The sequence below is a fragment of the Eretmochelys imbricata genome, chromosome 2 (genome assembly GCF_965152235.1).
Source record: "Eretmochelys imbricata isolate rEreImb1 chromosome 2, rEreImb1.hap1, whole genome shotgun sequence".
Lineage (NCBI taxonomy): Eukaryota > Metazoa > Chordata > Testudines > Cheloniidae > Eretmochelys > Eretmochelys imbricata.
In genome coordinates, this window is record NC_135573.1 from 241,987,633 (window position 1) to 242,013,649 (window position 26,017).

Here is a 26,017-nt window from a genome sequence, read left to right on the forward strand (position 1 = left end):
ATGCAAATCTTGCTGTGCAACTTTTATTACTTATTCGGATTCAAATGAGCGAGCACTTCACTGAAGGCAAAACACAGCACACTTTTCAGATTTCATAAAGGTGCAGCTCCCTTCCAAGTGAAGATATCAGTGATCAACAAGAATGTGTTTCACATTTTGAAGGATCCTTAGGCTTAAAGTCAATGGTATACATCAAGGGGAATAGGTTGGCACAATACTTCTCTGGCCCTGACCTTAAGTGTGCCATTTTATACAAATGGCGCTGCACTATAATATAGTTCTGTAATACTTCAATAGGTTTTGCTCGTAATTAAATTACTGGGTAGTGCAGTACTTTAGCCAGAACTTTTTGCTATGTGAGCTTTATTAATATGTATTTTTTTAAATTTCATTTTTAGATTAAAGAGAATCTTTAGTTGTATAAGATACTTTCCCTTCTTCTGCAGGGCCAGCTGAAAACAAACACAAATTAACAATCCCAGCTCTTAGATGTGTGCTTATAACATTAGTAATGTTGTTGCTTCAGTGATGAAGTTGACAGGAGTATAAACACACTACCAACACTTTCTATTGTATCTAGTCATTTGGGATGTTCAGGTTGAGACACCCTCAAAGCATCTTTTCTTGGATGGTGGATACTGTGACAAAGTTCCTCCTCTACCATGGTGGGTCTTGTGCTTACTGGCAGATTTGCTCACCTTGGAGCTTCAGAGCAGCCCTCAGTTTGGCCATTTTCATGAACCCACAGTCCAGGACAACAACTCCTGTGTCTGACCAGGAGTTGGGAGGTTTGGGGGGAACCTGGGCCTGCCCTCTACTCCAGGTTCCAGCCCAGGGCCCTGTGGTATGTAGCTGTCTAGAGTGCCTCCTGGAGCAGCTGTGCAACAGCTACAACTCCCTGGGCTACTTCCCGATGGCCTCCTCCCAACACCTTCTTTAGCCTCACCATAGGAGGTTCTTCCTGGTGTCTGATGATGCTTGTACTCCTCAGTCCTCCAACAGTATGCGTTCTCACTCTCAGCTCCTAGTGCCTCTTGGTCCCAGCTCCTCACATGCACACCACAAACTGAAGTGAGCTCCTTTTTAAAACCCAGGTACCCTGATTAGCCTGCCTTAATTGAGTCTAGCAGCTTCTTGATTGGCTGCAGGTGTTCTAATCAGCCTGTCTCAATTGTCTCCAGAAGGTTCCTGATTGTTCTGGAACCTTCCCTGTTACCTTACTCAGGGAAAAGGGACCTACTTAGCCTGGGGCTAATATATCTGCCTTCTATTACTCTCCTATAGTCATCTGGCCTGACCCTGTCACAATACTTAACATTTTCTGAAAAGCAGGAGGTTTTAAAACATCGAAGTTGGACACCCAAAAATTACTAGTCACTCAAAAATCTTGGCCAATATTTCTATTTGTAATTAAAGTGGGGGGAATCATATTTAATAGAAAAATTGAGTAAGAGGGATAGAGGAATTGTACTCTAGAAAGCAGTGGCTTCAAAAAGGATTTAGGAATTATAGAGAACAGAATATGAGCCAGGAGGTGTAATGCTATGATAAAAGGACAACTACAAGTCTTGGTTGACTAAATGGGAATATCAAAAGTAAATACGTAATATTTACCATTGTACATGGTATTAGGGAGACCACTACTGAAACAGCATGTCCACACTCATTTCAAGAAAGTAAGTTTTCTATTTTTCTTCACATCAAAGAAATACAATATTATCATCAATAACAACACATGAACCATGTGCTCTTCAAAGTGCAGGGTAAGTAAAAAAAAAAAAAGTGGTTTATTGTGTCCATTGTGCAGTTAAGGTCCTAACAGTACTGTAGAGGGGAAAAGAGCAAGTAGTGTGTTGGACAGATCCTTTCGGAGGTAAACATTCCCTTCTGTAATAATCCACCACTCCCTGAGAGGGGAAACTGTAGTTCAAAATAGGTACACGGGTTCTGTAGGTCTTGATATCTGCCTCTTTAATTTACAGTCTTGAAATTAAGACAAGGTAAAATGCTGTATGACATTTTCTTTTATAGTTCCTGTATGCCTGTTCCAGCTCCAATTGGTAGATCTCATTCATCTAAGCAGGGTAGCAGGATCTGAGCAAGGTTTCCTATCCAGCGATACACCAACAGTCGGGTGGCAACTGTAGCTTTGACACTATAAACAGCGATACTCTCCTCCTCCTCCACTCAAAATCACAACTGTGGGTGCTCAGGCAGCAGAGGGATGGTGGTCCTGTCCAGGCAGGAACATTTTAATGGAGTCCAAGGCAAGAAGAGACCACTGTTATCTAGTCTGACCTCTTCTATTACAGGGCCACAGAACTTCCCCGAAGTCAGTCCTAGGCCATACCTTGTAGAAAAACCATACACTCTTGCTTTAAAATGGCCAGTGATGGAGAATCCATAACAACCCTTGGTAAATTGTTCCAATGTTAATTATTCTCACTAGTAAAAATGTATACCTTATTTCCAGTCTGAAATGGTCTAGCTTCAACTTCCAGCTACTGAACATAACGGGGCATACTAGGTCAGACCAAAGGTCCATCTAGCCCAGCATCTTGTCCTCTGGCAGTGGCCAATGCCAGTCACCCCAGAGGGAATGAACAGAGCAGGTATTCATCCAATGATCCATCCCTTGCCACCCCTTCCCAGCTTCTGGCAAACCAAGGCTAGGGCTAGTGGTTCTCAACTTATTTGTCACTGTGGGCCACATATGCATTACCTGGGCTGCAGGGGCAAGGCAGCCTCTTCCCCGGACCCTGCTGCGCTGGATAGCCAAGACCCCACTGAGCTGCCGGAAACCTGGACCCCGCCATGCAGGCCGGCCTTTAGCACAGCTGAGCTGGGCCACAATTGTGTGCTAACTGGGTTGCACATGGCCCAGGAGTTGAGAACCGGTAAGCTAGGAACACCATCCCTGCCAATCCTGGCTAATGGCCATTGATGGACCTACCGTCCATAAAATGTATCTAGTTCTTTTTTGAACTCTGTTATAGTCTTGGCCTTCACAACATCCTCTGGCAATATTCTTATGTTTTAGACAGACAAGGGCTCCCCGCAAACACTATTTTTAGCCTGGTGGCTTGGTCACGATTCAATTTGGGTCAACATTTCCACCCCCAAAGAAATTGGGCAAAGAAAAACAAGCTCATCTGCCTCAAGGAAACAGATCAATGTGAAAGCTATTGTAACTGTATAACACACAGATTTTTATTTTTATTCTTTTATGTCGGATTTTCATATGAGTTTAGTGTAACGTAAACTAAAATGAATCCATGACCTGAGCTTGTCTGCTCTGATAGAAGTATAATCTCATGGTAAAAAGTTTGAGAACCACTAACATGAACCCTCAAATATAAAATTCCAAGCACAATCACTTATTTCAGATAACAGCATTACCAAAAGTTAAAAGGATTCCATGCTATTTCAGTGGTTCCCAAACATTAACCACCTGCGAACCCCTTTCATTAAAATGAAGTCTCGTGAACCCCTTCCTAAAAATGAATAAAGGAAAGGAGTACTTGTGGCACCTTAGAGACTAACAAGTTTATTTGAGCATAAGCTTTCGTGAGCTCCAGCTCACTTCATCGGATCACAAAAGCTTATGCTCAAATAAACTTGTTAGTTTCTAAGGTGCCACAAGTACTCAGTTTCTTTTTGCGAATACAGACGAACACAGCTGCTATTCTAAAAAAATGAATAGTTTGATCGATATTCTCCCTTACCTCAGCATAAATTATAAAGCAGTGATCTTGGCAATACAAAGTTTGTTTTTATGACATTATACATTATCAATCATTACAGTGTTTTTATTACATTATGAAAACAGTAACACTCTTCCAAGATCTCACTTTTGTAGCTTGTATCACTTTTGATTAAGCCAGTTATAAAACAAGGCTCCTGTCAGAGGAGCCAGTAGTAAAAAGGGGCACGGGACTGAAGTCCCCATGCACTCTGCTGGAAAAGTGGGGGGGCCCATGGAGGCCACATGATCCTCATCACCCCCACATACTGGCACCTCTGGCTCCTATGTTGCATCAAGGAGTATCAGATGTGAAACAGCATGAAGTTACTTAAGAAACCATCTCAAAGAGTTCCTCCTACACAAGCATGCAAGTCTTGAGCAGTCCAGGAGAACAACGCACATAACAAAGCTTAAACTTGTTCTTCATAATAAATTTAAAAACACTAGCAGCATATTTAATTTTAAAAACAGCAAAAAAATATCCACCTCTCTTTCTATTTTGTAAGAGGAATCTTGAAGTTTAAATCTCCTCAGTCGGATAGATATGCTTGCTTTGATCTGCTTAGCTCTTGGAAGTTCCCAAGGCTCCGAACTGCTGGATTCGTACTGCCCAGGGTCCCTATGGAACCTCCTGTAACATGGGAGTTCATGAAGCCCAGTTTGGGAATCACTGTGCTATTTCTTTGCCTTCGTTAAAAAAAAAAAAATTTAAAAAAGTGCATCCATATAAGCCTTAGGGTGAAAATACCACAAATTAGAAGTCAAACCAAAAATCTCCCCACTGTCCATCCGACACCCTGATATAGGAAAACCGCAGTTGTAAAAGTCTGAGGGGACACCTAGAACTTTCCTAAAAACTGAGACTTCAAAAAAATAATGGGGAAATAACCTATTGGGCTAGAGCACACAAGACATTTTAGATTTAAAGGAAATAGTTTAACACTGAAGGTAATAAAATAGGTTTACCTATAAATACAGGAACAACCTTGTATTGGGCCCAGTAAGTCAAAGACTATGTCTACACTTCCACTTATGTTGACAAAACTTACGTCGCTCATTGGTGTGAGAAACACCCACAGTGACATAAATTTTGCCTGCGTAAGTGCTCGTGTGCATAGCACTATGTTGTGGGAATGCTCTCCCCCATCGGCAGAACATGGCTACATGAGTGATCTTACAGTGGCACAGCTGTATTGGTACAGCTGTGCTACTGTAAGCTTGACAGTGTAGACATGGCTTAAGGGAAGACTATTCTGGAGTCAAAGATCCTTCACTGAGAATGGTGTCTCCAGTCCCTGACATTCAAAACAAGGATCAGTTAACAGAAGCACACAACTCAACTGACAGTATCCGTTAATACCAAAGTTTCAAACTGGATAAAATCATACCAGATGTTAAGTGTTTTTTTTGTTTGTGGTTTTTTTTGGGGGGGGAGGGGGAGAAGAGAATCTAATGGCCAACAGTATTGGTACCATGCATGCTCAACTGGCATGAGCCACTGTAGAAAACAACGTCCTACTTTCTAATTATGCCTCTGTCACTAATTCACTCTATAGCCTTGGTCAATTCACAACTTCTGTTTAAGTTTACAGATCTGTAAGATAGGGGTAACTAGCCGTCAGAGCTTTGTGAATATTTATTAATATAATCAGAGTTCACTTATTATCAAAAGCGCTACAAGTAGCATTACAGCCAGTGATCTTGAGACTCCAACGTCAGCATACAATTAAAATGGAACAATACTAGACCCCTCTGGACTACACGCTATACACAGAAGTAGACTCTTTTGAAGAGCTTACAGCGAGAGTGCATCATGAATGTCAAGTCTTTAATGCTAGTGACATTTTTAATAAAACAAAACTCTGCTCATATTCAGTAGATACAAGTATCAATTCCCCTTGTTCACCTTTCACTCCTGATAAGTAGAAGCAATTCAGAACTCGGAGAGCCAAGTTTTCAAATCTAACTATAGCAGCAGACTGAAATAATTCATGCATAGAATTGAATTAATGCTATCAGGTGACGTATAGACATTCAAGGAATTAACTTCTGAAGTGGTGACAAGATGCCTCATGTATAGAAAGTTATTCCCTAAAGAGATTAGAGTGGAGCAAATAAGACTAGAGAAATAAAAAGGTTATGTATTAACATATTAAAACATTCACATAGACCATTTGCTGTGCCTACAATGGAGAGTCATTTTAAGAAATTCAAAGGGTAAGAGGATGTTTTTTGGCAGATGGAAAGTGGGCAGTTTTGGAACTAAAAGCACAGTACATAGCAGAAACTCACACCATTAAAGCCACTGGGGAAAGCATGTATGAGAACCACAACAGAAATAAGCTACAATGTTTAACTTTGTTCCTCATTTAGCTCTTATGTTGGCCAGCTGAATTACCAGAATTGTAATCATGGACCTCAACTAGGAGATTCTGGCACATCAGAATTCTAAAACAGAAATTTATTCAAGGTCAAATATTCCTTTGTACCATTTTTAGCAAATTAATTCTATTGCTTGGGAAAGGAAGGGTCATTTATAATGTTTGTATAGTGAAGAGCATAATGGGCCAGGCTTGTTCCTTAGGTACTACTACAACAAAGAAAGATCTATGGGAAAGATAACTATAAAGGTGGTTATGTATCAAACTTAATCTTGATAATAGAATCCTATTTTGAAATGGAGTTCGGACTTGTTTTTAACAGGGAAATCAAAACACGTTCAGCAACATTGAGATAAAAAAGTTATGAGTAACTCCTTACTCATCTACTCAGTGACAATTATGTTATCAGTTTTTTCCCCCACCAAGCATTTTGGAGAAGTGTTTTGTACAATACTTTAATGTATCAAATCTTAATGACATTTAGAAGAGAGTTCTGTGTTAATTTGAAGAGGACCAACAAATAGATAGGAGAAATTACTTTATTATTTTAGCACAGGTACCTCTAGGACCTTAAAATCTTTGCGTTACTTAGTTTTAACAGCCAAACAATTTAAGATTCACAATCTAGATTAAAGACATGTCACTACTAGACTGTATCTAACTCAAGGATGAAAAGAAACGAAAGAATGACAGTGTTCAGCTGATTTTACTTTCAGGAAGCATTATGTAAAGAACATTAATTTTCTTACCACTAATACAAAAAAACCCCCTATCTTTAGTATTTATTTTACATTATTCAGGCTTTTTAAAGTGTCTTTATCAGGAAGCTTTAGACAAGAATGTACTAAATGTAATGTGATTCATGCCCCATAGTTTCCTTATTCATACAATACTTATGTCCATAATATCGACTGATCTGCTAGTTTTCTTGTAGCTAATGGGAATTTTTTTGAATTAGCCAGTGAAGTACAAAAAAGCTGCCATGTGGCTCTCTGAATCGTTTTTACATATCTCATACTCCAAGAGCAGTAGCATCCCCAATACTACAGTGAAAGTTGCAACATTTTCTTTTCAAATGCTTAAACACATAAAATATGGACATAAAAATTCCTTCTTAGCTGAAAGTTCTTCAACTCCACAATATTATCTGCAAAGCAGGAATAAAAATTAGGGCCAGTATTGCTGGCCCTGAATTTTAAAGGATAAAATATAGCTTCATCTAATTACAAAACTGGTTCTCATTGTTGGCAGGTGGACTACTCAGATGTTGTAATTCAGATAAACCTGTACATTTTTAACCCTCTAAGTAATATGTACTACATTTACACAAAGTGTCTCTTACAAAACCCCGTGATCCAACATGTGTAAACCACAGTCATCACAAGCGACTAAATCACACATATGCCAGAAAGACAGACTACCCAAAGGGCTGGAATGGCTCTAACATCTGTAGTCCTAGTTTAACTCCACACTTGTTCAAAAATGGAACACTCCCAGAAAAATTACGCAAAACAGTGTCCGTGAAATCCAATTTATATATTACACAATACAAGTGGATTTTTATTCATATGAACTTTTGAATTAGGATTAGTGTCAATGTGTAATGGATTAGTATTTATGTGACGAACACCACATTAACATGCACCACAATGTACATAGGGAGTAATTCTGCAAATAGTTAGGACTATGCACCTAAATACTCCTGTATAGAGTTCACACAGGAGTAACTATATGCACACTTGTAACTCTTTGCAGACACAGGCCCTCGCTGCACATGTATTGCATAACACCACCTGCGGATTTGAAAATGCCTTCAATAAGAATACACCATTTAACAATCATAGAATCATAGAATATCAGGGTTGGAAGAGACCTCAATGCAGTGCAACTAATGCCCCTCATATGCTACGTTTACCCACTATTGATCATGCCCACTAAGGGCTTCTGAAACTGCTAGTATCTATCAATGTAAAATTTCAGTGGCTAGCAGCTATATCTTCTAGTCATTATAGGGGTGAATTCCAATTTTGCCAAAGCCTAAGCTTGAAAGCAATATAGGTAAGACTAAAGGTCTAGGGAATGAGACATGCTGAGTCAGTTTAAATAAATACTTAGGCTACAACAGTGAGTAGAGCAGTGATCCCCAAACTGTGGCCCCCTCATCCCCAGGGACTATTTGGGGAGGCACGCAGTGGGACCTGTGCCAGCCCACACAAGGAGCAAGCACCAAACTTCCAGCTCTACTCCACCCCCAGCATCATTCCTACCCCAACACTGTTCCCTTTATCCACCTTTTCAATCAGCTCTTCACTCTTTCATGCATGCTACCTTTAAAGCCACTGCATTGCCCTTCAAATTTCTCCTTACTATACGTCTGCCATGATGCCTATAAAACAATTGACAATTAGACAGCTGGAGTGATGTAACTGCTGCTTATCAGTTGAGGATTATGATCAGTATGTTATCGTGTGCTTAAGTCAACTATTTGTCATATCCGCCTGGTATCTTGTCTTATATTTAAATTATAAGATCTTGGGGCATGGATAATCTTTTTGCTATGTTGCACAGTGTGTACCACAATGGGTCTGATCCTCAACTGGGGCCTCTAGGCACTACCGCAAGACAGAAAAAAAACAAAGCAAAGACTGGGAATCAAACAAGTTCAAAGGAGAGAAGATTGCATCCTTTTCTTCCTCTCACAGCATAAACTAAATTTCTTTCTAGGCATGTTTGGAAAGGAGCCACTCCCTTAGCTGAATCAATTGGCACCAAGTCTATCAGTTCAAATAAACCCTTTGAGTAGAAGAACAGGAAAAGCAAATTTTATGTATATAAAACCGGAATGCTGTATTGCAAGCCTAGAATCTTCATCCAACAAGTTCTTTGGAAACTATACAGGTTTCAACCTTTATACCAGAGACTGAAGATAACATTTTTATTTTCATATGGCGTTCTCACTATACAAGTAATTTAGAAAAAACCTTGAGAAAAGCAGGATTTTTAAATAGATATTGTAAGTGAGACATGATGGTATAGTCCTCACAAACAAACTTGTGAAGCTTATACACGTCCAAAAAAAAATCAATGAAGTGTCAAATTTAAAGTTTTACATAATATAGAGTAAGAACATCAGTATTAACTTGGCTTCTCCTGTTCTTTCCACCCACTTCTCCTAGGGGGTCTCATTCACTCGTGCTGCTTTGCATGCATGGAAAGAAAACAGCTATCCATAAAGGGGTTTTATTTTGAAGGTCAGTGGGCAAAAATGAAACTTAACAAATCTAGCCCAATAACTACTCTAACCTACCTAGTACTACAGTAATAGCCTAATCCCTAGAAGCAAGGGATGTAGATGCTGCCAGTGTTCCATCTTGCAGTCACAGGCAGTAAGAAGGAACTGAGCGATGGTTGAGGCCTCACTGTCCTGTATGCCTTTCGCTACAAGAATCAAGAGGCCATTCAGCGTGCAGGTGCCAACCCAAAGGAAGGGCACTGCTATTCAAAAAGGCCTTGCCTGCAAGATCAGATTCTATTTGCACCAAGGATAGAAATTGCATCACTTGAACAATTCTTACATACAACAAGGTTACTGAACTACAGAGAGATAAGGTGGGTGAGGTAATATCTTTTATTGGACCAACTTCTGGGGGTAAGAGAGAAGCTTTGGAGCTACAAAGAACTCCCTCCTATCTTTAATGCACATAGCATGTAGAAACGGAGAACGGAGTTGGCACAACTTGGCCAGCTAACTTTTTGTGGACCACTAGCATGTGTTCCACAGATCATCACTAGATCATCCCCATAGTTTGGGAACCATTGCACTAAACATTAATTGAGATCACGATCCTATTTCATATAGACCATCAAATAATAACACTGTAGTCATTAATGATCTGGGCCATATTCTAACCATGGCTAAAGCTACCACCATATTAGGTGAGCAATCTCATCTTCTACAGCATCCTCTAGTCAACTCTGTACAAATTATTCTCAAAAACTTCCTTACTCCAGTAACCTCCAGTTACACTGCTGAAAAACTTGTTAGCAAAATTTACCTGTATAAACAGTCCATGTAGTCGGCCCCTTTACTGTATTCTTCCCAGTATCTATGATACATAACCAGTACTTGTTCTTCAGATTCCAGAACACGCTATGAAGGAAAAAACATGCCATATTGTAAACGTTCACTTCCAAATGTAATGGCAAAATATCGTGTACCTATGCATGTGCAGCATATTACAATTCTGACAGCATAACAGAGTCAATCGATTACTATGAGTTTCAGTAGTGTACTTCAAGCCATAAAGACAAACTGAGACAGTCCCTATTTCAGGGAAACTTGATTTATACTACATTCTGGAAAAAATATAGTTTGATTGAGTCAATGGGTATATGAATGACAAAAATAGAATTGCTGAAATATCCTCATTAGTACATGTTTATAATGCAAATACTCAGCTGGACAATGCTTTGGTAATCTAATTTTCTGCTTCCCCATCCTCTCCCCTCCCTCCTTTTTTCAACTTTTTTACCAGTAAACAATAAAGAAGTATAAGCGGCTTTTGGAAAACTATTTAAATAATTACAGTTGAAGTTATCCAGTCACACTAAACACATTTACAATCCCCCTCAAGCCAACAAAATGTAACAAACTGTACCACTTTTGGGTTATGAGACCATGTTTTATACTCCCTTTAAGGAGTAGTGAAAGCAGCAAGAATATGTACTCTTGTCAGCTACATCTATCCACATAGGACTTGCAGAATTTCTTTGTTAAGTACAGTGACAAAACATGCATATTTTTAGTCATATAATAGTTACCTTGTGCAAATGGCGTACATGATTTTCCAAAAAAAATTTAGTCTCGGTATAAAGTCTCTCTCCAAGAGGTTCTGGATAGGCCACACATAAAGCATAAATGTCCCTGAGTTTGAAGTCAAGGTTTAAAAGGTTCTTTAAACAGGTTTTGTAAATTTAAGATTATACTTATGTTTTTCACATTTTGGATAAATCAGAGTTATAATGTGTCACACAGGTGTATGCACAATACTTCTTTGGATACCATTTCTTCGAACAGTAAGACATTAGGCACACAGTTTTAGAACACCTTGGCCAAAGTACACATTTAGACACCTAAAAAATAGCCTGGTTTTCCAAGTGCTGGGCGCCCAACAATTCAGTGCTCAGCGCTGTTTAAAATTCGGTCCCTTATTGTCTAAGGATGAATTTAGGCGCACTTTTTAAAGTCTTGCATCATTAGCTTTACTAAAAGCATATGGTCTTAAGTTACCACTTCATTGCATTTTTAGAGATCTATGAACTTAGTGAATTACCACCACACATACTAAGAAAAATCAATTTATATAGGTTTTGGAATCCTAGTATTTAACAACTGTATTAGTAAAAGAAGTCTTTTGTAGTGGAAACTAAACAATAAAGTTGATGGATTTTTGACAAGTATTTACCTTGCTCTGTGAGAAATATAACTTCCCTAGTTTCTGAAGCTGTGACTTTTTAAAATAAAAAATTTAGGTAATTTCAAAAACTGAAGAATTATTTTTCACTCTCAACCAAAATAGATGCTTTTTATTTGCCCAAAATCATCCCCATCCTACATAGAATTATGAGTATATTAGAATTTTTATGCTTGCTATTTTTGGGGTATGGAGAGAAACTGACACTGAAGAATGGATCCACTTTTGCTCTTATGACTTGCTTAGTTAAGTGTGAAGCAAGCACAAAGCTTCTGGTTGGGAAAGTTGACTAGAAAAGGTAATTTCTCAACAATTTATCACTTGGTCAAGGAAACAATATACATTTTAGAATAAAGATGATTCCTTTACAGATACTAGGGTCACTAGGCAATTTTTTTAGTATTTATTGCTTAGTAACCTTTGAAAAGTAGAAAGGCAAAAGAAAAAACAATGAAAAACCCATTCATGCTGATCCATTTTAGTAAGTTTATGTAATCATCCCTGCTAGAAGTACAGTATCTTAGAAATAAACCTTTGCATACAAAAGATTATATCAACTGCAAGATAGCACACATGACCCATCTTCCTCTAACCATGTACTACATTAAGTTTAGGATGGCATGTTTGCATGCCTGCTAAAAGTTTAAAAGGAGATGGACAGCAGGCAAGCCATTTTCTCATTCAACGCCAATAAAAAAATATACAAAGAAGTTTCAAAGAAATTTTCCAAACCTACTGGTAATTCTTAGTTTTAAATGCAAGTACAAAAACAAACAAGTCAGAAAGGGGTTTAAGTGGTAGCTGGCATCTTAGAAGCCAAGAATTGTAATCTGTGTGTGGAGTATTATATTAATATAAAACTTTACAAGAAGGGTTCTCCCCAGCATGCAAAGAGGGAAGGAAATTATTGGGTGGAAACCCTGGTAAAACACATTTATCATTTAACAGTGTGGTTGGCACCATGCCAATGATTCATAGGGATGACATATTAGAAACAGCATGAATTTCCATGTTGATCACTTAGAGTGAGGATTAGCCAGTTTGAAAAATCTTGATACATGGGATGAATGGATACAGCAGGTCTTCTCTGGGAAATTGAGGACATTCACTATGCCGTCATGTTGAACTCATACACAAAGAAATTCCTTCCTGAAGAAAATGGATTATATGACATCTTAGCTTTCAGCAGGCTCCCTGATTTTCCAGGGAAACAGTATACAAATGTAGCTCACTTTCCACAATACTGTAGCACAGAAAACAGAATAGTGGAGACAAAGTAATCTCTATTTTTTCTTGTCAACAGACAGGCTGGGTTTGGTTGCAGGGGTGGAACCCAAACACAGAAGGTGCAGCAGTACGATGGTAGAGGTGGTCTCTGAAATTCTCCATTACAGAATACCACCACATCCTCCTGCATGGGGATCAGTGAATAGTTCTGTGCACTTGGATTCTGGGGAGATCCTTGGCTTGAGGAAGGAAAAAAGCAGGCATACAGGCGGTAGCTTAGACATGGTTAACAGGACACCAACTCTCTGGCATTCTTGTCCTTGAAAAATTACATCTTCGCATTGATCTTTGACACACAGAGATCCAAAACTTGGGAACACACCACTGGGACACTAAAGTGAAAAATTCATTGAGACACTTACTCCCAGGTGAAGCTGCAGACTGCTTAGCCACGCTATTGCGGAGCCGAGCGTGAGCCTTCTTGAATAAAAGCAAGCAACTGAATCCACTGGAGAAGGATTGTGGTGTCTCTAAAGAAAAGAGCCCCAGGATTCTGCTGTTTATTTACTATTCTATAGTCAAGATTTTGACATGGATGAAGAAGTGTGCTCAGTCCAGGCAAGACTGTAGGTCTTTTATGATCTGACAGTTCCAAACTCAGGGTAACAGGAGACAAATTTTGACTTGTGGTCCCCTTTGCACTCAAACTGAATAGACTCACATGCATCTCTCTTGGTGGAATCTTTAGCTTTTTTTCCTTCAGGGAGCTGTGTGGCCAGCTTCTGAGAATCAAACTTGAAGAGTCCTCATGGGCCGAAGGCAAGATGTTTATACAGAACACCACAGTACACAGCAACCTCATGAGGGTACCAATAATTCTGGATAGACAAAGTGACAGAAACCAGTTTCCATCCTGAGCTTGCTGATTTTCCATGAGCAAGATGTGCCCTTCAAGTGCCAGAATTGCTCACTGTGCCATTCGTCCTGGGGACCACAAAGAATACAGAGTAAAATCCCTTAAATGCTGCTCTCTCAGTGGGACAACTTAAGTGCCTCAGTTTCCAAAAATTAGAGATCGCTGTTGACACTATATGTCACTACAAGACTGGAGAAAGCTGGGGATAGTTTGTTGTGAAGAGCAGGATTAAAGGAGCTCCACAGCATATCCGAATTCATATCCTGTGTGTATTAGATAGATTGTTTATTTTTAATACATAGAAAGTCTTGCCCTTACTTTAGTGCCATAAGGTGGTGTCAAAATGGCTTTTGTTGGATCTAAAGAGGCTCAAACCCTAGTTCCCCTTCCCATCATTCCAACCCTTTCCAACATATGGAAAATTCTCTTTTCTTACAGCTCCAGGCTCAGAAAATCTTCTGAGGTGCCATAATTGCTTTGGCCAAATAACTCAACAAAAGCTTTTTTAAAATAAAACACAGATGAAGCTACTTATTCATCTGCCTTCAAGGTAAGCAAGCACACCTGCCTAGGTTAGAAGAGCTAGCAAAAGTAGAGAATTTAATAGTGTCAAATGCAACATCTACCAGAAATGCAGATGGTAGAATTCTCTCTCAGTACTAAACTTAAATTTTCTTGCCCTGACAGATTTAACTCATTACTCAAGGCTATCCTGTTAAACTAAGTTGTTTTGACAGAAGCCTGAATAATACCTGCCAAAGCATTAGACTTCTTCCCCAGAAGAATTCTTTTTCCCGGTCTTTAGGGAAGAAGTATCCCTTAGCTGGAATAAACTTTATACTTAGCTAAGAAACTACAGCTGAAGTTATAGCTACTTGAGGAATCTGTTCAACTACTACTTGACTTCTGTAAGCATGTTGAATATAAGCAACTACCTGCACTGTTTGAATTTCACAGGGGCTTCCCACTGTAAGCAAATAATTTTCTTTATCGATTTGTGCACTAGTATCACCAACTCCTGTTTGACCCTTCAGAAAAGTATTTAACTCAGGTTTGATCTGCAGCTTCTCTAGCCAATGGACTCAAACAGTAACTGAATCAGACAGGCATTCTCTAGAATACAGTATCAGGAATAAGAAGGAAAAAGTTTATTTTTGTGGTTCTTCCTTCCCCATCCTGGCACAGGAGTAAGCTCACTTTCTTTCTTGGTTGAAGTGGAAGAGCCTTCTGAGTAGCAGTGGGACATTAAAAAAATAATTCTATCGAAGGCAAAAAAATTATGTTTAATTAGAGGAAAAAAACCTGTGAAATACTCAGACTGTTGGCTCCCAAAAAAGGGTCAGTTCATATAGATAATTTAGAGATAGTGGAGGCGATTCCTCAGTCAAACTTGTCCTCACAGTTGGCTAAAAGAAATACCTCTTCCCTCACAAAGGAAGTCCCCTAAGAAAGAAAAGGGTGATTAAAAATCCCTGTTAATATGTCCCAAAAATATCCATTTCCAAACCAAGACGTGCCTAGTCATTTCTGTCCTGGGGTCTCTCCTGTCCTTTTGGGAGATGGAATGGAATCCTGCTTCTACTATGCAAGGGTTTATCTTGAACAACGGAAGCCAGCTGTCCTTTCATTTCAGCCGCTATATCTGACAGCTGGCCAAGGCCAAATAAGTTGAGGCACAACTGGCACATGTCCCTAAGTAGAGAGAAGAGGTTGCAAGAGCATGTGGAGTATGTATGTGACACTGTGAATGGCAGCTGTCACTTGCATTGTGCCTGAGCCAGCAATGCAAAACTAGGCTTGTCTCAGGATAAGGAGAGGATCTAGAAAGGGTGGATAAATATTACCAACCTAATCTCTGAGGTCCCCAAATCCTCCTGAATACTCACATCTCAAGGTTCAAAAACCCATCCAGATTAGAATCATATAGTAGCAGAAGTCTCTGAACTGATGCACATCACACAGAAGCAGAACTTCCAGAGAATTCTTATACAGGCAAGTCATCTGGAACCAGCTGACAAGGGAAGCTCACATCCCATTCTGAAGATTGGCAGCCATGTCCATGCAACAGACTCCAACGTGAAGAAAGCCTGAATTATGCTGGCATCCTATTTAAGAGTGTAATTAAGATGGGAGTGTAAAAAAAAAAAAAAAAAAACCACACAAAAGGTAAATCCAGACTCCCAGATTTCTAGTCTCTTGCAGAATCCTTTGTGAAATGTTAGGGGGAAAACAGAGCAGGAAATACTACTAGCATTTTATACCCAATTGAAATATTCTATATACAGTATCCTTTATTTCGGATGTCCCCAAGTCTATTTGGTTGGCTGAAAAAGTGACTATTCAGGTGTGAAAAGCCCAGGCACCTGGAATTCTGCAATTAAATGTGGATCTGGATATTGTGGAACAGACTGAAGGAAAAACAAAACGCCACACTATTCTGCACTGTTGAACATCATCTTTCTAAAGATTTACTTTTATTGTTAAACAGTGTGCGAAATAAAAAAAGGCAGTTAACTACCTTACCCCAATAAAATCTGACAAAAATACCAGTGTCCTGCTAGTTACTGATTAGAAGCTTTGCCACACCAAATTGTTCAATACGTTAACATTCTAAATTAAAAAGTTACTCTCAATAGTTAAGATACTTACAGTAACAAGTTTTAAACAAAAGCAAACTAGCATCTGTACTGTGATAAAGCTGCACAGTGAAATAATGCCAGAACAATTTTATTTCTGTGGAGGTACAGACAGAGGAAATCTGAAGGTCAAAAGGTAACTAAAAATGAGTCATGCTTTAAATAAAGAGACAGTCTGTGAGCTGCTCCTTATCAGAGGCAGGTAACACTATTCAGTTGGTATCCCAAACTCATTTATTCTGTTTTTGTCGTCATTTTAAAGAGACTTGTTCTAAATAAAAAGACAACCCTATAAAAAGAAGATCAATAAACCTCAGGCTCTGTTGGAATAGAGGGGAGAAGCAAATGCCAGAAATGAGGTTCATCCATTGAGAGCACCATCCCTCATTGAAATACCACTCACCCACTTTGACCACTCAACTCCATCTCAACTCCTGTAAATAGGTCTCCATTTTTGCAGTGTACACTGCTACAAAATGTGGTCTAGAATCAATTGGATTCCTTTTTCTGTAGCAATATAAATACTAAGTTATTCACAGTAAATATTAGGTTTCTAATACCATACCACAATTAAAAACTAAATACTTCCTCCTCCTCCTCCCAATTCTTCATAACCATCTTCTGGTTGTAGCAGTTTATTTTAAAAATTGATGGTATAAACAGATCAGACTGATCAATAGTGCTATAATGAGTAAGTGTGCTAAATAGTGAGAGAGTTTTAATACGACAGTTCAAAATGCCTTTGCCACATTACTTCTCTAGGTTACGAAGTCTAATAAAAGACAAGAAAAATAAAGGCAAACGGTGTAACATTTCCTTCATATACATTTAAGACAAGTTAGTATAAGGTTAAAGCCCTTGCAAATATCTAAAATCTGAACTCTCTTACGAAACAGGTTGTTCCAAAACTAAACTATGTTCATTTAAGCAAGACATCTGAAGCTGTTGTAGCTGGTGAGTGGGATGCAGCTTGTAAAAAAAGCTGGCTTTTTAAAACTAGCTTTTTATTTTTTAAAGTGTCACTGTAAGAGCATCTGAATTACTAAATGATTGTTCCAAATCTGAAATAAACTGTAACACTGACTGTACAAAAAAAAAATTGGTAATGTCGTTAAGTTTTGAATACCCACTAATGAGACTTGTGTTGATGTATATAATTTACTTAAGCTAGTAGAAGCTCCAAAAAGAGCCAATCTTTGCTTAGAAACTACAAGCTACAGAAGCTCATCCTGCTGCAGAGGATATTCCAAGATCTCTTCCTCTCCTATAGCTGCAAGATGCCAAAATAGTCACTATGCTGCCACGTTCTTAAACATGGAGTTAAGAGTTTTTGACCACCGGGGTCCTAGGAATTACATCAAGGGCCTCCACTAAGCATATTTTGGTAGTCTGCTAGTGTGTGTTCTCTAGTTGACTGATGTTCAGTCAGCTGCAGAGTAAGTTCTGAAGGGGGATCAGTACAAAATTGGTCATGCATGGTTCAGAAATAATCTCCATGTTCCTCACACAAAAGTTACAAACTGGGGTTATACAGGAAAAAGGCAGTATTTTTTAACACATAAAAATATATATATATTCAGCTCCAGATAGTGATTTATGAAGTAACAATTTCAACGTCTCCTGAAACATGAGCAATGCTGCCAGCTTGAATTTTTAAAACAATGGCTCCCATGTACAATTTAAAAATAAATAAATAATGCTGTGGTGGGTGATTTATCAGGGCAGGAACACTCATCTTATTCCTTTGCAGGCTCTTGGAGTGCATAACTGTAAATTTGCAAGTATTTTGAATTATTTTTTTAAAAAAAGAAGATTCTGGCTAACTTCTACATCTCAGAGCTACAGCCTTGCTTTATGCTTCCTTGTGAGATTGTAACATGCAGTTCTTAAACAGCTTATTTTGGTTTTCAGGAGTTGCGCTTAAAGAGTAACAGAACAATTTGACAAAATCAAGTCTTCAAAACCAAATCACTAGTGACTTTTTAAATTATAGAAGTAACAGGTCTGACTTTTTAAATCTGGCTGTCCCAAAGACAGGGTGAGAAGTCATGACTCCAGACGTGCAATTAGAAAAGGGTGTCTAATGCAAGAGCCATCAAAAAACTTCTTGTCCTCAAAAGTGAGGTGGTAAGTGGACTTGCAACAAACTCAATGTTATGTTATTATTTAGGGACACAATAGAAAGCCATCTACTCTGAAATGCAAACAGCTTGTTAAATGGGACGTAGATTCAAAAGGCTCTTCCCCTTTTGTAAACTTATGTGGTAGAAAGCTAGGTATCAAATTTGTCCTGTAGTATGTGGACTCCTAGATCTGAAAATTACTGCTTCTCAGAAGGATTCAGACTGCAGGTGAGTCTCTGAAAAGTCGCTTAGAATTCACCCATTATAACAAGGCAGCTTACTCCTATGAAGGCAAAAAAAAAAGTCAGTAGGTTATGTCTCTTCATTATGCTAGAGGCCTATTTTAGTTGCGACAACGCTTCTCTCTCAAAAAAAGAAGATCCTTCATATCGTAAGACTATACGTAAAAGAGGGAAGGGTGAGTATCACCACAAGCTATATTTCAGAAAACAAAAACCGTATTTATCCTTGGCTGTTGGAGAAGAATAAAATGGTATTAAAGCAGGATGCGAGTTGCTAATCTGCAGAAGTTTTTGCCTTGGCCACTATTAATTAAGGAAGTGATCTGAGTTATAACAATTGTGTCTTTACATGCTATCAAGAATACTTAGAACTAATAAGTGGTTTTACTTGAGTGTACAATTAAAAATAGCTTGCTTTTAGGAGGAGGAGTCTCAACCAATAGATGAACAGTTGAACGTAGTGAACGAACATTGAACGTAGAACAGTTCCAGCGTAGTGGAAGATTGATATAAAATGAGTTTAACAACAAAAACAAATACCTCTTTGGAAGGGAAAGAAAATAGTTAAAACAGCTCTCATTACACCTACTAAGATTTATCCTGCTGAAATCAATGTGAAAAACTCAGACTTGATTATTTCCACTTCTATACAAAAACAGTGAAAAACAAGTAATTTTGTACAAAACCCCATGTCTTCCTCTCAACGCCTCATCCAAAACTCATTGAAGTCCATGAAATAAGCTCATTCATTTTGATGGGCTTTGGAGCAAGCCCACATTACTGTGTTACATACTGCGATGGCCTCTGTGCTAAAATATATTCATATGTAGAAAAATGAAGTTGAAATTCTGTTTAAAGGATACGAGAAGCGGTCATTCCATGTCGCTCTTTCAACATAATCCAACATTACAACGGCTTTAATTGTTGTTAGAAGTTTGTTCCATGTTTCATCAAAATCAACTACTCGTGGTTTCAGGGACATTGTGGGGATTTAGTGTTAATCTGTAGGGGGGGGCGGAAAAAAAAAAAAAGCGTTAGTCTCAACCTCCTAAACATGAAGAAGCAGTCAAACAGAACATTTCAAGAGTTTTTAGAAAGTAACTGATAGAGCCCTGAAACTCTTCTTCCTTTAAAGCACACAGTAATTTCTTTAAAAGCATCACCTTTAAACTTTCTCTTTATATTATAACTATGTACACTGGTGTAATATTGTGAATTAAGGACCCTAAGTAAAAATTAAATGCACTTCTTATTCTAACATTAAGGTCACACAAAGTCCAAGTCTATGAAGATTGAAGTTAAGCTTTCTAAAAAGTAACATCAAATCTGCCAAACTGAATGGAACAGTGTTTTATAATGTATATTTAACAGGAACATGGAATGTTTACAACTTAACATTCTCACATAATGCTATGATTTGCTTTGGTTGCTTCTGAACAAAGTAAGATTGTCCCTGCCCTAAGGAGCTTACAGTTTCTCAGATGACATACAACATGCTGAAGTATAAACAAGTTAGTATTGTATGCCCTACATCTATCTCAGGCCACCAATACTTGTCATGAAAATTTGTCAGACCAGGCACAACTCTAGCCATCTACCTTTTACTCTGATGATTAACAATGAAAAAGTAGTTCTACATTTTTGCTTGTCAAGAAGTTGTGTATTCTTCTGGAAAACACAAGTATAAATTTGCTATACTGACCATACATATTTTCCACATGCACACACAAAATAAGCAGGAGGTTAACACTGTAACGCACTGAAGAAACGTATTTCAGAATATGCTGCTAACAGAATGAGCAAGTGTTAGTAGCTTAGGCAACACTTTCTTTCCAAATGGTTTTAATAATGTTATGTGAATACTTGGTAATCCTTAAACCAGGTAAAGTTGACTCCAGGCGTTGTGATCAAATCAGTGAGCCATAGGTTAGGCGATGAGCGTCAATTTTAAAAACACAGGAATTACCATACTAGATCAGACCAGTGGTCCAGCTAGTATAGCATCCTGTGTCTGGCAGCAGCAAGAAACAAAAATTAAGAAACCCTGTACAGACAATGGGTTTATGGGCAGGGATGGTTATTCCCGTAAGATAAAAGTTTCTTCCTTATCCCTTTCAGTTAAGGGTTAGGCTTATGCTCTTCACATGCTGTTACATAGTTCCTAACAGCGATGGTGAACTGGACAGACTCTACCCTTGAGACTTTGAGATGATCATGCTTGTGAGCTCTATATACATATCAGGTACTTATTCTATTTGAATCCCGACACTTTCAGATCTTCATGATTTAGTACAGTGGAGGGCAAACTTTTTGGGCTGAGGGCCACAGCTGGATGGGGAAATTGTATGCAGGGCCTGGGCAGGGGTGTGGGAGGGAGTGCAGTGTGCAGGAATGGGCTCAGGGCAAGGGATTGGGGCAGAGGAAGGGTTCGGAGTGCAGGAGGGGGCTCAGGGCAGGGAGTTGGGGGGCCGGATGCAGGAGGGGTTCGGGTTCCAGCCCAGCACTGCTTACCTAAAGTGGATCCAGGGTGGCTCCCTGCCTGCCCTGGCCCCATGCCACTCTGGGAAACGGCAGGAACCATGTCCCTGCGCAGCCACGGGGGGCCCACAGGGCTCCCAGCACTGTCCTTGCCACACCCCCAGGTACCTCCCCTGAAGCTCCCACTGGCCACAGTTCCCCATTCCTGGCCAATGGGAGCTGCAGGGGGTGGTGCCTGGAGGCAAGGGCAACACACAGAGCTCTCTGCCCCCCCTCCACCCCCCTGACATGGTGCCGACTGCTTCTGAGAGCGGCGCAGGGCCTGCGGCACCATGGGGGTGGCAATCCCGTGAGCCGGATCCAAAGCCCTGAGGGGCCGGATCCAGCCCGTGGTTTGCCCACCCCTGATTTAGTACCTTCAAGGACCTAAAAAAATAGTCAATGGACACCGAAGAGTACAGCGTTCTGTAGCTCAGCTACTTGCAGTGCTTGGTCCATGAGAAGCAGAAAGACCTGTAGTTGTCATTCTTAATTAGAGATGCCTCCTCACAATCCTTCATATTGCCACTGCTTGAACACACAAGGTTCTCTAGTACTTATGAACTTTTGTAGGAGAAGGAGGGACAGAAGGAGGCAGCCCATCCTTTAAGTCAGGAGTGCAGTGTAAAATGTTGGGTTGTGCACTGCAGTATTACAATGTGATCTCCTATAATACTGAAGTGACAATCCTTAGGCACTCAGTAACAGGTTTAATTCAGCCACCTTGAACAACAGTCAAAGTTCATCATCATCCAGAAAGCTCATCCTTTGTTATGTATCTTGATCTGTTGGAAAATTATTCATTTTTTTACACTGAAGCCTGGAAAGGATTATCGTTCAATGACCTTAACTGGCTTGCAGAGAGAAAAATGGTCTCCTTTCTCAAGGAGTAATGACTCTCTATTTGTAACAAAGCTGGTCAACTTGAAGGGTACCAACCTGGTAACATTTAGGAATTCACTGCATGTGTCAGCACACTCACCTACTACATAGTAACTGCTGTTGGTATTTTCTGGAGTCTTCTCTACTGGCTGAAAACTATCCTAACTAAGTAGCATTCTCTACTTTGGCAATAAATTTGCTTCCTTACTGAATGGTTCCTAGCCCAGTGGATTACATAGTTGCTGTGTATGGCTTCTATACAATGTCCAAACAGATTGAGGTCAGCAGGGATTGCTTGAAAGCAATATAAACAAGGCCACTGACAGTTGGCCTCAGAAGGAAGGTAGAATATCAGTGCTTCAAAGGGTCAAAATTCTGAGTAGTATACGAGAGGCTTTACCTTACCAAGGAAGCAAAAGATCCAGATCTCTTTAGATAAAAGCCAACTCCCCTGGGTTCCAAACTCAGGAACAGGAGTAGCTTTTTATGCTACTGGTATACTCTTATACAGGAAAGACGGAACACATGAATTCCCCCTACAGAAGTGCATGCTTGCGCATGAGACAAAAGAGCACCTAGCCACGAACAAAATAGTTGAAACTGACAAAGTGCTGTCAAATGCATAAAATTAAAAAAATAAGTCAACCTCTTGTCAATATGCAACGGCAGCGAAAAAGACAAAAAGTGTTCGACTATATAATACAAATACCATTATACAGAAGAATGGTACACTTTCATTTAGTATACCATATTCAAGTATTGGCCACTTTCTCTAAAAGAGATACAGAAGAAATAGAGGGTGTTCAGAGATCCCTGACAAAAGTGATCTGAAGCATGGAAAAACTTGCATATAAAGACTGCAAAGATTAGGTCAGTGTAGTTTGAAGAGGACACAAAGCGGGAAGATGGGAAAAGCATACAAAATAATGCATGATTTAAGAGACAGTAGATGAGGCACTTCTATTTATCTTCAACAGTAACAAAGGGAAATTTAATAAAATTTAAAGGCAGTACGTTTTGAACTGATAAAAGGAAATATTTTAAAAAATTGGCTTGTGGAACTCATCACTAGAACAACATAAAGAAAGAGAGCTTAGTAGGATTCTGAGCAGCATTGGACATTTATACAGATGAGAACACCAAGTTACATCAAGATACTGTCCTAGGTTCTAAAACAGCAGCCTTTTTCCTGCTAAAAAAAAAACTACTATTAACACACACCAAGTGATGTATTAGTATTTTCAGTTTCGTAGAAACATTCAAAACATTTGTAAAATGGACACTACTGTGTTTAAAGAAAAGATATTTTCCAGAATCCAGAGATAATATATTGCTACTCTTAACATGAATTGACAAAAATGGCAACAAGTTATAATAAATCCCAGGAAGGGAAGAGATTTGAGGGATATGTCTTCCAAAACGAAGATGAACACCTGTAAAAGAAACTAAGAAACAAACCACAACAAAGCAGGTCTTTGGCAACCAACAAAAATTAGTAACTGGTCTTTATCTAAAAGGATTAATCACACAATTATATTAAAATATGTGGGAACACTTTTTGATGAGACCTAAGCAGAAGTTATCTCTGCTCTTTAAGAGTATGAAGGATCCCATGGCACTTTTTGTATGAGCAGGGTTTAATTGCCATGTCCCCACATCCCCTCAACAACATCCCCTCAAAAGGGTTGGGTGGCATCCTGTGCACCAGTTTGTTGCTGCCCCAATTCTCTCCGAGTATCTCTACAGAAGAATGAATTTTCTTTCAGTCATGAGAAACTAACTTGATTGAAGAAAGTATCTCCCCCGCCCCGCCATGAGGCATACAGGACCAACGAAGCAGTATTTCAGTGGTGCTGCATATATGTAGTCTGTATAGCAGTTTCAGATCCTTTGTGACAAAAAACCCACAAATGTAAAATATTAACTGGCTTGAGATAGAGTGCTTATTGGAGATGGATACATTATTGCAGTTTTTCTCCAGCAAAGTATTTACATAATTTCTTTTTATAATTTCAAAACATTTTTAGATAGACAACCCGTACTGAATTTTCTGAGGATTAATTAGTTTATAAGGGGGTGTTACAAAAACACTTCTGTGTATAAGTGTAGCTACAATGCGGACACACTGCACTACTATAAAAAGTAACAAACTAGCGCATCTTGCTCTGAAGTAAGCTGCATCAGTGCAGGTCTACTCTACACCAAGGGGTTTCACTAGTGAAACAGGTAGACATACTTTAACCCCATCGTACATTAGAAGCAGCAAACAGCCTTTGGTTCCCATCCTCATATGTGCTGTTTACGAGAGTGGGGCTATTAAATGTGATAAACGCAGGTTGTGTGACCACATGCAGGTCCCAATAGTTCTCAGCTATATAAATATGTGGTGAAAACAAAAAGACACAAGGGTGGAGTGCGGGGGCCAGCCAGGGGGAGAAACATTGCCTACTGAAGTTGGAACATCTTAAAGATTTAAGTTGGCCAGTCCAGCAACCTCGAAATCGCCCAGCAGCAAAATAAGTAGGCTGAGTGGGCGGTGGGTCCCTCACCTCCCTGCCCCTCCACACCCACATTATTCACTCCCAAACCAAAAGTGAAACTGGCGGGGACGGGGGTGTAACATTCCCTCGAGGGCCGGGGGCGGATTTCGGGGCCTGCTAGGAACAACTCAGAACGGGTGCAAGGAGTCAAACATGGCCGGGACCTCAACCCGGCGGGGCTTAGCGTGGGGAGAACAAAACCCGTCACGAGGGCCAGGGGTTTTGGGGAGCAGCCAACAGACCCCGGGGGAGAGGAGAAGGAGTCCGCCCTCGCGGGAGGCGCAGGGCCAGCAAATGCGCTCGGCGGTAACATACCCCCCAGAGACGGGCCCAGCGGATCCAGGCCGTGCGCGAGGAGGTCATACCCCCTCGGAGCCGGGGCAGCCCTCACTCCGCTTCCCCACGGCGTTCGCTGGGGAGCCAGAGGCGCCTCCAGGCGGGGGTTACCTGGCAGCAGAGGCCTGAGTCAGCGGAGCCGGCCGGCCTCCCTCCTCCGTGTCCTGAGGCTGCAGTCCCTGCCCCGCTCCCCCTCCTCACAGCGCTGCCATTACCCAGCCGCGGCCCCCAGCCCCGTCTCTCCGCCGGCGCCGCCAATGCACTGCAGACCGCGGGGTGTGGGGGGGAAGCCTCCGGACACTCCGGCCCCATCGCGCTCGGGTCCTGCCGGATACTCACCCGCCTCGCTGCGTGCGCCTCAAGTCACACAGCCGGCCACTGCTTGCGTCTGCCCAAAGGCGCTGGGCGAACGGCCGGGCCTGGCCGCGATGCACCTCTCCCCCGGGCCGGCTTTGGTACAGTCCACACTACGGGAAGTGCAGAGAGTCTAAATTCATTCGACTTCTGTTACCGCAAATAACTAATTGAACTCCCCTTAGCGCAAGGCCAGGCGGGGTCCGCATGCGCATGCTTCGCGCTGCTTGTTCGGATTTATTTCCCTTCTCCTCCATGCGCATGCGTTACTCACCAGCTTCCATATGGTTTCTTCTGCGCATGCTCCAGCTCTTCTGTGCAATAAATCAGTCTCCGTGGTGCACTGCACGCACGGCTTGAAATGGAGCATCGTTGGGGCAATACAAGTTAGGCACCTGGGACTCCGCTCGCAACGGTCTCCAGCATTACAGTCGCGGCTCTGCCACTCCACCACGGCTACTGCCCTCACTTTTCCTCCCTATGCGCTTGCAGCACATCCTGCACACACACCACTGCTGCGTCCTGCCATACAACCGCACCACACGACTCGCATGCCTCCAACCTTTCACAGGATTAAAAACACAGGAATCGATACAGTACAAGAAACCCTCCAGCAGGGAGATGTGGGATCATCCGTCCGCCCA

At 40.5% G+C, this 26,017-nt stretch overlaps 1 protein-coding gene across 6 annotated transcripts in view; it reads right to left on the minus strand.

Moving 5' to 3' along the window:
* The window catches only part of CUL2 (cullin 2), an 86,055-nt gene extending 60,447 nt beyond the window's left edge, over positions 1–25,608 (minus strand). For 3 of the 6 annotated variants that reach the window (XR_013344964.1, XM_077808307.1, XM_077808304.1), the window contains exons 1-4: positions 25,359–25,608; positions 19,608–19,746; positions 10,948–11,050; positions 10,182–10,276 (exon numbers count right to left, since the gene is read on the minus strand). Coding sequence is in view for 5 of the 6 variants with exons in the window: in XM_077808307.1 (XP_077664433.1) it covers positions 10,182–10,276; positions 10,948–11,050; positions 19,608–19,726 (317 nt within the window). In the remaining variant the exon portion in view is untranslated. Of the gene's footprint in view, positions 1–10,181; positions 10,277–10,947; positions 11,051–12,675; positions 13,812–15,629; positions 18,353–19,607; positions 19,747–24,998; positions 25,018–25,130; positions 25,242–25,358 lie in introns of those variants that run through there. The other 3 variants (XM_077808305.1, XM_077808306.1, XM_077808308.1) reach the window with 3 other exon arrangements.
* Between the last annotated feature and the right edge of the window lie 409 nt (positions 25,609–26,017).